Source organism: Kryptolebias marmoratus, linkage group LG8 (genome assembly GCF_001649575.2).
Source record: "Kryptolebias marmoratus isolate JLee-2015 linkage group LG8, ASM164957v2, whole genome shotgun sequence".
NCBI lineage: Eukaryota > Metazoa > Chordata > Actinopteri > Cyprinodontiformes > Rivulidae > Kryptolebias > Kryptolebias marmoratus.
In genome coordinates this window covers 27,637,013-27,650,174 of record NC_051437.1, presented here as the reverse complement: position 1 = coordinate 27,650,174, position 13,162 = coordinate 27,637,013, and the positions used below count along the sequence as shown (strand labels likewise).

The following is a 13,162-nucleotide window of genomic DNA, read 5'->3' as shown; positions in this document are numbered from 1 at the left end:
CTGACAGGAACGACACGCAGGTGAGGGCAGGAATTAGAATGAACGAATAAATCAATATCGTCACCTTTGAGTGAACATCTCTGTAAATAATAAATAACCGGCAGGACACCAGCGTCTAACACTTCCTACTAAACTCCTAAACATCAAGCTGAATTTAAATATTACACATTTATTTATTTCGAACAGAACATACATAAAATATAAACAAAATAGAATAAAGCAAACTTAAAAATAAAATGTAAAACAAATTATTTTGCACATGTGACATGCAAATGTTATATTTTCTGTTCGAAAAGGAGCAGGTAGAAGTCCTACCCCTTTCGTATTTGTCAACTTAAATCAGATTAACTTTCAGAACATCAAAAGGAGACAACGTGCTTCCATCTTACATGATGTTTAACTATGTACAATTATTTTAAATACTATTTATATCATCAATTACATTATAGACTATTAAACAATCATCTTATATGGCATATTTTGAAATAAGTTCTGTTTTAATCAGTTTTAATCAGACATTTACTCCACACACACATAAACAAAAACTCTTCCTGTTGTTTTTTAAAATATCCCTCACCTCTTAAATTATAACCACCCTCTCTGTCACCAAACATTTCCTGTATATTGGATGGAAGTTTCTGATTTCTGACCTTCAACATGAATTGTGAAGTTTTAAACTTTACAAGGTCCCAGAATTTCAGTCTATTTATTTGATAAATAACTGGTTTGTGTGCTCCCAATATCCCACTTTATGCAGTATTCGGATTGATTTTTTTTGTAAGACGTATAATGGCTATTTAATTATAATGAGCAGTAATTATATAGCACCTCAGATCGAACACTTGTTTTTGTATTTCTGATGCAAAAATTATAGGTGTTATATTTCCTCACATCGCTTATTTTCTGATTCTTAAGCTTCTGCAAGAACTACAGCTTGACTGTTCACTTTCATAATGGCCGACTTCCTCCCTGTCTGTCAAAATGAAAGCACAAGATCCTTTAACCAGACTTTTATTTGTCCGTCTGCCGTTTTAACATCCAGCTGACTGGTTCATTTCAGATTTCACTGATGGGACTTTCTTTTTTCTTCAAATGCAAACAGGATCAGTAAATAGAAATCTACCGTGTCGAAGTTACATATTTGCCTTTTTCCAAATATTTGATTTATTTATTTCTTGCAAAGTGAAATTGCTTATAGAAGGACTGACTTTACTCATCTGACACTGACAGCAGCACAGTTAGTTTTACTAACTTTTCTCTAATCTGATCTCTGCTGCAGACATTTGATGAAAGTGACATAAAAAAAACATTTGTTTTACGATTTTTGTCTCTATCTTTGGTTTTCACACTGAAACAAATGATGTTCTGAGTTTGTGGATTAATAGAAGCTGAGAGGACATGCAGGCGCTTCACTGTTTTGGTGCTTTTTAAAGTAAAATTAGGACTGAAGGATTGTTATGGCGCTCGTTTTCCTGGCATTTATGTACGGCCCGGAGGTCATCAGCACTCAGACGGGCTCAGTGTTTTCCCCGTTTTTGAACGGCACAGCTTTTGTGCAAGTATTATGTGCAGAATGAATAACAAAAGAGCCGATATCATCACCATGACTAAAATAGAATAACCTTTGCCTGTGAGTGAAGAATGATGCTTAAAGCACATTTAGATGTGACAAGATTCTGCCTCTTTAAATATTGCAGCTGAGTGAAGCATGTTTCTCAGTCTGGCCTTGATTGAAGAGCCCTCAGCTGTTATTAAGGGAACAAATTTCAAGTAAAATCTGCATTATTTGTGCAGAAAGTGAAGTTTGTTTCGTTGATAAGTTTGGGAAAGAACAGTTTAGGGTTTTGTTGTGTGTTCTAACTTTATTTTTGAGTGCTGAACTGCAAATTATCAAATTTACAGAAATGTGTAGTTTTGGGTCATGCTTATATTACAAAACAAACAAACTTTAAATGATTTTTTCCCTTCAGTTGAAAGCTGAATTTTCCAGTTTCTCATTTTATCGAACGCATCATTGCTGCTTCATCCTTTTCTCCCAGAGTCTAAATTGGTCAGGTTGCAGACAAGGTAACAGGTCCGGGAGGAAAACCTTGACATACCTCTGCAGAAACGCTCTTTAGCTCCGTCAGAGGCATTCTCAGGCCAAAGGGATATAAAAATCCCTCCAGCAATTTCTGGGTCTGACCTCGTGGTCTCCTCGAGTGGTTCGTGTCCATAAAAATTCAAAGGAAAGGTGGCCAGGAGGCATGCTAATCAAGACGATTCAACCACCTCAGCTGACACGTTTTAAAGCAAAGGAGCAGAGTTTCTGCTTCAAACCGCTCCCGGATAACCGAGCTTTACTTCCAGATCGAGATTTCCCAAAAGGAAACTCAGTCATGTCGGGTTGTTGGGGGTCGGATCTGTTCTCTTTGCAGATGATGTGGTTCTGTCTGCATCTTCAAAACGTGACCTTCAGCACGAACTGGAGCGGTTCACGGCAGAGCGTGAGGCATCCAGGATGAGAATCAGCTCGTTTTGAACTAAAGGTTACGGTTCTGACCAATAAAAAAAGGTAGAACACTCTCTCTGAGCTGCGTCAGTGGAGAACTTTACGAATATTGATGTCAGATTCATGAGTGATGGCAGGAGGAAGCCAGAGTCCACACAAACAAGAAGTGTAAATGTTTAAAAATGTAAACAACTTAAAGGGCCAGCATCCCTCTCAGCCAGGGTCGTAGCTCCCACTGAGAACCCCGAGGTCCGGACATCAGTGTTTCTCTGCTGTGTATATTATAAAAAACATGAATCCAAACAAGGCTTTTGAACGGCGTGGTTCTCTGCGTAGCTCCACCAGTTTCCTGTAGGAGGCGCTGCAACTGTGTGCAGCTGCAGCCAAACTCAATGTCTACGAAGAAGAGCGCAGCTTTGCTACCTTACTGCTAAAATAAAGAGCAGAAGAAGAAGAAGCGCCACTTACGGTGAAACACAACCGAGGGAACTCGCTGAAAATATTCTCCTTCAATTCAGACTCCAACGGTTAACGCTGAACTTTAAGCAAAGATTTTGCTCATTTAAGACAAAATTTAGTGCAATTTCTTTAAAACTGAATGAATTGTGGCCATGTTTGTGTTTTCTGTGGTCAGTTGGCTTTGGTGGCCATGTTGAATTGGATTAGATCTAAAAGTTAATCAGCTGTAGCTGTATATCATATAATTTTTTCCTGAAAGTTGAATGACAATCTTTTTGGTGGTTCATGAGATATTTTGCCCATTTTCTCTTTCACGGGGGAAACAAAGAAGATTAAAAGGGAACATCTTTAACTTTTTAAAGCCAGTTTCAAAACCGTTTTCTGTTAAAACCTTTTGCAGATTAGGCAAGTTCATCTTTTTATTTGATTGATTCAATAACTTCTGGACTCATTCTTAAAGATTGCAGTCAGTAAATACAGCATAGCTGATTATTTGACATATTTGATGAAACTAAATGCATCATTTTAAATATTTTTTGAACATTATATATTAAGGGGACTGGTTTCATAAACATGTGCCAAACAATAAAATCTAGAGGACAAATTAGCTCTGAGGTAGAAATAGTTTCTGCTTAAGAGGAAGAGCAGTTCCTCACAATGTGGAAAAATATGAAGGACAGCAGCAGATATTGTGCTGCAGCTCTCAGAAGACGCCTTGCAGTGCGCAGATGCAATAAACGTGATTAATCAAGGGCTCACAGGCAGGGATATAAAGGAAATGAAGTTATATAGATGTCAGGATCTGTAGACACTCCGCTGGGTGTTAAATAATGTGGAAAAAAAGATGCTCCCTGTGTGTTTGTGGACCTCAGAGACGGAGCTGCTGAGCTGCACCGGTTCGAGCAGAACTGGCTCTCGTGAAGGAGCCATTAGAGCGACATTTCCTCTCCTCCCGTCCAGCGATGATATCTCTACACACTGTGAGTGCATCATTAGCAACAAACACACAGTCCTGACTGAAGTCCAGAGCACATTATGATGCATTGTGGGGAGGTCTGAAGCTGGCAGCCGACATCACTCCTCTGCATGTGGAGCTGGGAGGGAGATGAACCGGCAGGGAGATCTTTATTAACCCTCAAAAGAGGGAGAGATAGAGAGCAGCAGAGAAGCCATGGAAAGTGTGGGTCAATTTGACCCGAAGGCCACAGGAGGGTTAAAAGATGTCTCCTAAATGGCCCTAAACACCTATATGAAATATATGATATAAGCAGCAAATTGCACCCTCACATCTGATTATGGATGTTAAAAAATCTGCTGTATATTCTGAACAGACAATATCTATGAAATTGCAATCACAACCTAAAGCTAAACTGCTCACTTTTCTTTGGGCTTTAAACAGATGTAAAATTTTTCGCACAGATGTAGAATAACTGTCATGATAGAGCATTATGAAATGAGGAAAAATGAAAATTTATTTTTAAAAACAAAAACAAAAGGCTGACAGGGCAGCAAAAGTAACCATAACGGCAAGGCAAGGCACGGGAAGGGAACCAGACAACCTGCGAGGAAGTGGAGAAAGTGACCGGGTTTTAAAGCGGAGGGTAATTAGAGGAAGTGGGCACAGGTGAGTGATTACAACTTGGAACAGGTGGAGATGGGCGTGGCAGGAAGACGAGATAAACAGAGGAGAAGTGAACGATTACAGAAAACAAAGACACAGGGAACAAAATAAAGAAATAACAAAATAAAACGAAACTCAAACAGAAGCATGAATCAGAAACAAGAAAACATAACCCTTGACAACAGAAAAACAAAGAACCAAGAACCAAAAACAAACTCAAAAACAGTCCTGGTTTAAGGTCCCTGTCTGTTTTGATAATTGAATAAAACAAGTTTGATTTTTTTGTTCTAAAATGCTAAAGAGTCACTTAAAAAATGAGAGAAGGTTTTGATTTTTTTCCCGTATAACAAGAATAATAAAACAATAAAATCACAGGCGAACAAGGACAAATAATGACCCGTTACGTCCGATTTTTTACGCTGGAAGTCGTCAGCAAGGAAGGGAAACAACAAAGATCCATCTGCAAAATAAACAAACCCCATCAGTGATGAAGGAAACCTCTGTTGGTTGTCATCAACAAACATGAAGCAAAAACATCATTTTCCGGAAACAAATAAAAGTGTGTCTGTGTTTGTGTCTGTCAGGTCCATTTTCTCATTGCTAAAGACTAAAAACACTCTGATCTGTGAAATATTTATTGGAATAATTTTTTTTACATTGTTGCGCATTAACAAAGATAGTCTAGATGCCAAAAAAAACAATGTAATTCTCTCAATTTTTTTTAATTTTACAATAAAAAAGTGGATTTCGTAAACCACAAATTATGTTTTCACAAATTTGTATTCGGTGTAGAATAACTTGGAGCAGGTCTGAAAAGTAAAAGTGTTTCAGATATTTAACCAGAGTTGATTTAAGGTGGAGCAAACACATAAAACAGCCCTTTAACAGCTAAAGTTCAGGTCGTCTTGTGGTGTTTTCTGCAGTTAGGCTATGTCATATTCTACTGAAACAGTAAAAAAATCCTTTTAAATAAAATAATTTAAATGACTTTTTTTATTGTTGTTGTTTTTCAATCCTCGCTTCTGATGAGAAAATTAAATGACCAAAACATGCACATATTGGACTTTAAATGTATGAAGCCCTAATCAAATCTGTTTTTATTTACTTTCACTCATTTTTTTAATTATGTATCAGACAGGCATGTTCCCTGGTATCCATCAGATGGTGCTGCAGCACCTTCCGCGCCCCTGCTTCCCGCTGCTCGGCTCTTGTCGTGCTTCAGAATGAAAGGCTCTGGTTTTAGAGGCGCTGGTTCGTGAAGCTGTATGTTAGGTGAAATGACACGAGGTCCGCTCAGTGGCTGTCTGTGCGTCATCGGAGCGGCGCGTGAAGCACGCCTCCTGCTGTGGCGAATATAAAAGCTCCTACGCTCAGACTTACGGTCCAGTTTCCTTCAAGTTGGAGTCACCACAGCAGCCCCCCAGTTTCAACCACCACAGACGCAATGGATGTAAACTTCACGCTCTCCGAACGCGGCTTGGTTGGTTTGGGCGCGCTGGCGCAGAGGCTGTTTGGGAATAACTCCCTGTTCCCTTTTGAAAACGGCACGAGCGCGTCTAAAACGACGGAGGAGGACCTGGAAGTCAACACGGACATTTACTCCAAGGTGATAGTCACGGTCATCTACGTGGTTCTGTTCGCCGTGGGCTCTCTGGGGAACTCCATCACCCTCTACACCCTGCTGACCAAGAAGAGCCTGCAGAACCTGCAGAGCACCGTGCACTACCACCTGGCCAGCCTCGCCGTGTCAGACCTGCTCATCCTCGTCCTCTCCATGCCCATCGAGCTCTACAACTTCATCTGGTTCCACCACCCGTGGGTGTTCGGGGACGCCGTGTGCAGGGGTTACTACTTCCTGCGGGACAGCTGCTCCTACGCCACCGCGCTCAACATCGCCAGCCTGAGCGTGGAGCGCTACATGGCCATCTGCCACCCGTTCAAGGCGAAGAGCATCATGTCCCGGAGCCGCACCAAGAAGCTCATCAGCGCCATGTGGCTCGCGTCCTTCGCGCTCGCGACCCCGATGCTCTTCATCATGGGCCAGGAGACGCGTAACGGAGAGAAGATCTGCACCGCCATCGTCTCTCCGGTCACCATGAAGACTGTGCTGCAGGTGGGTGTCAGCAAATTACCTTTTTATTTATTTCAGACTGGCATCTCCGCTGTCCGTTTTTACGCACCGAAAAATGAACGAAAACTTATAAATATGAGTCAAGAAACCTGACACTGTGGAGAATCCAGGTGAAATGAGACAGGTTTGGGGTTCGTGTGAGACGTGCGCCAGAGCGCAGGAATGAGGATTTAACCTGATGGGTTTACTCCTCCTTTACGCATGACTGTGTTTCTGTTGGAGAGTCCTGTTTGTGCGCATTGAAACACAATGTTAGGAACGTCAGACTACAGAGAAAACACGTTTTATTGTTTTGTTTAATACTGATATATTGCTACTTTAATTCTGTTTATTCATTTTTATTTAACTGCCACTAAATGAACGGCATCAAGTTTGTTAATTAATTCAAAAGCATCTTGATTTGTTAACATTCAACCCCAATTCAGATAAAATATGGGAAGTTGTTTAAAATGTAAATAAACAGAATACAATGATTTGCAAAACTCATAAACCCATATTTTATTCACAACATTTCAAATGTTGAAACTAAGAAGTTGTGCCTTTTTTAATGGAAAAAATTAGGTAACTTTGAATTTAATGACATCAACACAAAAGTTCCAGGCCCATGTTTTCCACAGTGAAGCATCCCCTCATTTTTAACAACATCTGTAAACATCTGGAGCTGCTGGAGTTTTTGGGAGGGGATGTTGGAGGATTCCAGCTGTTTTCAGTTAGTGAGAGGTCTGGACTGCAGGCAGGACAGCTCACCAGCCAGGCTCTGCTGCTGGAAGGGATGCAGTATGTGTCTTACTGAAAAGGCATTTCCTGAAAAAGCAAAAGGCATCTGGATGGGAGCATATATTGTTCTAAAACTTGTATATATATATATATATATCTCTGCATTGGAGCACTGATGCACCCCCATACCATCAGAGAGGCAGGCTTTTGAACTGTGCGCTGCTAGCAGGCTCGATTGTCCCTCTCCAGATTGTTGAAATGTTTTGATGATATTACAAATATAATAGGTCTATTTTTAGACAGTTTTTTTGCAGACTGGTGAACCTCTGCCCATCTTCACTTCGGAGAGATTCAGCTTCTCTAAAATGCTCCTTTTATACCCAGTTTACTTACCGACCTGTTGCTAATTAATCTAATTAGTTGGAAAATGCTCCTCCAACTATTTCTTATTCATACCACTTACTTTTATATCCTGTTTTTGCCCCTGTCCAAAGTTTTCTGAAACGAGTTGCTGCCATCAAATTCAAAAGAACCTTTTTTAAGTGGGCTTAATTTAAACATTTGGGGGTTTGAGAGATTTTCAGATTATTGCTTTTTGCTTTTATTTACATTTTACACAACATCCTAACTTGTTTTCAGAACTGGGGTTGTAAAAGAAAAGAAACAGTCAATATTAAAATGGAAATGGAAAGTAAAAATGTCAAACAGCTGTAAGAAAACTGCATGTGGGGTGAAGCAAATTCATCCAAAATCTGAAATTAAAACCACTTTATTTATCTGAAATATTCACTCAGTTCTCAAACATCAGGATCTTAGCTGCTTGTTTTTGTTTTTTACATGAAAACAGTTATGGGTTGATTGTTTTACACCCCAGAATACATCAACTGTTGACCCAAGACATGTTTTATCTTTAAAAATAGCTTAAACTGATTTTTTTCTGGCTCAGTTTATACAAAAAAACTGAGTGCAAACATTTTATATTCACTTATTTCCACTTTTCTGTTAACTTCTGTACAAAATCATATTATTTAATGATTTTATTCAGTATTACCTTGCGCTAAATTCCTTTTTAACTGCCTTTTGTGCAGCTGGAGAGGAAAGCTTTAAACAAATGTTTTATTAATGTCACAAAAAGGAAAGGATGTGTTCTGTCTGACTGCCTCGTTCACTAAAGCACATCGCCGCTCACCTTGGCATTTTCTTTGTTCAGCAGAACAAATGTGTGTGTGTGTGTGTGTGTGTGTGTGTGTGATGGAGACACCTTCAAAATGAGCCGTTATGAAAAAAGTTTGTGGGAGTTCAAATTTCTGACACACGACAGACACAGAATGCTGACCCGGTTTCTCAAGAAAAAGCACACCGTAATTATAATAATCATTAGTTGCAGACCTCTGGGGCATGCAGATTATTGTAAAGAATCTATGAGTCATTGGCAGGAGTGTGGGAGATTTAAACACACACACACACACACACACACACACACACCTTTTTGGTCCGCTGTGCACCAACGACTTCAATCCAAAACAAGGATATAATTCTCCTTAAGAGGAATGTTGCTGCTCTGCAGGTCAAAGGTCGGATGAATGAAGCAGGAAATCTGTCCCATATTTGACCAAACATTTGAACTAAATGAAAAAAAGGAAAAAATAAAACATCATCAGTGTTATTATGCTCCTCCGGATCACAGACACTGTTTTTCCTCATCAGTTTATCTCGCTTCTTTATGTCTCATCTTTTTCCTTCCCTTTTCATCACTCCTGCACGACAAATATTGACTAAAACTGAGCTGAGGGTAAAAAAATCCTTATCTTACGATGCATTGATTGAGTTTATTCATAGGCCAGTCTTAAGCAAACAGCTTGTATCATTGAGGAAAACCTTTTTTCCAAAGTGCACTCTAACATTCAAACCAGAGAGCAGGTCATTAAACAAGCAGCCACGGGACAAATACAGCCCTTAAGAGTTTTTTTGGCTCCTACAAAGCTGCATATTAGAGCTACTAATATACTTCAACAATCATATTAAGCTAGAAGAAGTCTGCCTCTATCAACCAGGCAATCTTTAGTAAACCATGACAACAGAGAAGGGTGAGGTATGTGAACATCTGTACCTGTACGCAGATGTTTGAATGACAGTTTTAGCACGATATTTGTAACACTGATGGAAATATAACTACATTTGTGTTTTGTAAGGTCAGTAAGCTGTGGCAGTCTGGTTGTAGAGCCGTATCAGATGAATACTTCCTGAAAGTTTCATTAAAATTCATCCAGTGGTTCACAAGATATTTTGCAGACATGGACATGAACACATGCATGCCCACCTTCAATTAATTATTGCCTGTGACCCTTAAAGTCCAGTAATTTATATTTATGACCCACTTTCAGCTGAAGTTGCCGTACAATAACTAAGATAGCATAAATTTTCAATGAGTTTCACAAATGTGTGCACGTTTCTGATCAAGCTTCCCTGTTTCTGTGCATGGAAAAGATTTTGCACGAGCGGATTCAGTTTGACTTTCTGCACAGAAGTGAGAGACTCTGAGTGGAGGAAAAAGTGGATTTGTGTGTGTTTGGGACTTGGATGCATGAGAAAACTTAAGTAAAGGGGAAAGATGAAAAGGTTAGCGAGCAGAAGGAGGATGGTCCTTTGTAGATTATTATGAGTGTGACCCGAACTCCGTTTGGGTTCGGAGTTCAGTCTTCTTCAGTTCAGCTGCAGCGCCGCTAGTTAGTGTGGACTCTAAATGGCAAATATAAATAATGCAGCAAATCCAGAACTCCTGAAAACCTTCAAAGACAAACTCGTGGATTGCAAACATGTTACCCTTTGATAGAGCTTTTAACTTTTGGTTAAAAGTTTTAAAAAAAATCAAGTTTTCAGATCAGAGCTTTAATTAATAAGGTGAAATATCTGGTAGTAATGTGCAAATGTTTAATTTAGTCACTATTTTAACATTTAAAAACAGGTCATGAATGACGTTGATGCTCAAAGGGGAAAGTGTTTTAGACCTCGAGGAAAGAAAAAAGGTGTGATAACACAGAGTGACCTCGGCCCCGTTGACAGACTTTACATATTTCCTGTACATTTTCATGTTCAGTGTGGCGCATTTAGCTCCGTGCACTTCCAGAGGCCCGTGTACCTGTGAGCTTGTTTGCTTTCTGAACATTAAGTGGCTTCCTGCTGCGCTGGAGTTGGAGGCTCGGGGTCGTCTTGTTTGTGCAGCAGGCCGGCTTTAAACTGCAAACAGACCGATTCATCCACGGGGAAAGACTTCGGCAATGCAACTTTTCTGCTTGGTTGAAATGTTTGTTTCAGTGTGTGTGTTTCTTTCCTTCCCGGGGCGTTTGTATCAACACAGTGTTTTCCCTTAAAGTGAATGCAAACATCGAGTAAAGCTTGCAAATACAACTGAAAGGTATTCTCTGCGTAAACGTCAGGGCCAGGGGTGGGCAGTCCTGGTCCTCGAGGACTATCCTGCATGTTTTACTTGTTTCCCTCCTCCAACACACCTGATGCAATGATTAAATCACCTCTTCTTGTTCTACAGAAGCCTGTTACTCACTCATTGATTCAAATCAGGTGTGTTGGAGCAGAGGAACAAGCAAAAACATGCAGGATGGTGGCCCTCGAGGACCAGAATTGCAGATATGAAAAAATGTAAAGATGTAATGTAAAGAGAGCAAGAGAGTCAGGTGTCTGATTAACCAATTATACCAAACAGGTGCTAATGATAATCATTTTCATTTGGGTTGAAACGCAGTCATTAACTAAAACAGAAACACCTGAGAAGAAATAACATTCTTTATTTAAGGCAGGCATTAAATGACAAGTTTGATGGGTTGATTCAGTGCTGGCTTTAAAGTTATACAGTCTGCTATAATAATAATAATAATAATAAAAACTAAGAAGCACTCAGAGAGAGCAAACCTTTATAAAGGACATAAGGTCATTAAAAATTGTACGATCTGGATCACAACCAAAATTTAATCACTGTTTTTTTGTGACAACCCCAACATTCCCAGAAAATTTAATTCAAAAACTTTTTCTTTAGTTTTAAGTAATATTGCTACAAAACAGACGAATGAACTGAAAAACAAACCAACACTAATGAAAACATAACCTCCTTAAATATTTGAACCCCAAGACTTTTCACATCTTATTTTTTGTCATTTCTCTGTTGATTTGATCCAAAAGATGACTGATTTAAAATTCAAAAAGTTGTTTTGTTTTTAGAATTAAACCATTTCTGGTTCCAGCCTCACAGAATTACTGTGTTTTGGCTTTTTGGGGGTTTTTTTTGTGCTGCGAAAGTGAATCATCCGGTGAAATGTTTGAGTCAAAGAGTTCCACTTTAAACATAAAGATTCAAGAACATTCACAAATCTTACCTGGTTACCTTCTTTACTGTTGAAGGACATAATTCATGCTAAAAGATGGAAGTTTTTTCTTTTAACCTTTTCTCTGTTTTTAATTTGTTTGCCGTTACATTTTGATTGAGAACACCAAACGTTATTGTTTAAAACATTTTAAGATGGAATAAGTTATTTATTTTAGAGTTTCAGCGACCTTTAACAGGTTTTCTTTTTGTTAAGCTTGAGCCAAATAACTCAGCTTGAAGTCTTTGGTTATCTGCTAAATATTAAAGTTGTCTCATACGTAAAGTGACTTTAAACATCTGCCTCAACTACAGCAGATTCCCTCTCCTTCTGTTTGGTTTTCTTCTTTTAAAAAAAACTGTCAGAGACTCATTAAATCATGAGCACAAACGACAGAAATATCTCTGTCAGATCTGGAATCTGGCCTCCCAAAAAGCTTACACGATGGAACAAAAGATGTGGATCAGTGGTTAGAGAAGTTGTTTTCCAATGAGGTGGTTGAAGGTGCAATTCCTGGCAGTGGTCACATGTTGAAATATCCTTCTCTGCCTCCGATGTGTCCCCAATCAGTGTATGAATGGCATTTAAAGCACTGATTAGTCAGATTAGCTTTGTGGAGATTCAGTGCTGTATAAATGTGTGTGGTTGGGTAAATGAGGGCACAAATTGTGTTGTAAAGCCTGATTGGCTATATAAATACAGCTAAGTCTATTTAAAAAAGCTTCTGCCTGCTTTTGATATATTTTTACTCCTGATTTCTCGCCAACAACAGCAGCTGCATTGTTTTGTTAAAGAACGCAGGGACGTGAAACAGGACCGAGGATCCGAGCTTCCAAATCTTCTGCAGCTGATCCACAGCCAACATAAGACTGAGCGAGGCGTTTAATGCCAACAGATGTTAGAGATCCTTTTTTAAAAAGCAGATAACACTTTCTGCTCTGTTATTATCTCCGTTATGTCTTTTGTAGTGTCCGTCTGTCCGGACTTTGTCCCAAAGTTGGACCTGTTAAAAGGTTCCTGACAAGTCTCGTTAACACCTCGAGCTTCAGGAATTTCTGCTTTTGTAACTCACTGATCATTTCCTCCAATATACCGCCATGCCTTTCGGGTTGTGTAACACACCTGCGACATTTCAATGCTTAATCAGACCCTCCAGGATTTCTCGATGTTGCGATCGCAACTATTAAGGCAAAATCAAGCAAACCCCGCAAAATCGCAACTTTTTGCGACTCTCCCGCAACTTTAACCCAATATTTACTGTTTCAAAAGTGATTCGCCACCGTTTCTGCGGTCTCGTCTCTTCTTTGTGGGTTTGTGTAGCATGAAATACAAAATAACCCCAAATAACTCAGGAAGAAGACACGTGA

General features: G+C 39.4%; 1 protein-coding gene across 1 annotated transcript in view; it reads left to right on the top strand.

Moving 5' to 3' along the window:
* Nucleotides 1–5,878: 5,878 nt before the first annotated feature.
* ntsr1 (neurotensin receptor 1 (high affinity)) overlaps nucleotides 5,879–13,162 on the top strand; it is a 49,269-nt gene continuing 41,985 nt past the window's right edge. The window contains exon 1 of the mRNA XM_017433470.3: nucleotides 5,879–6,684. Coding sequence (XP_017288959.1) covers nucleotides 6,016–6,684 — 669 coding nt within the window. The 5' untranslated portion in view covers nucleotides 5,879–6,015. The remainder of the gene's footprint in view (nucleotides 6,685–13,162) is intronic.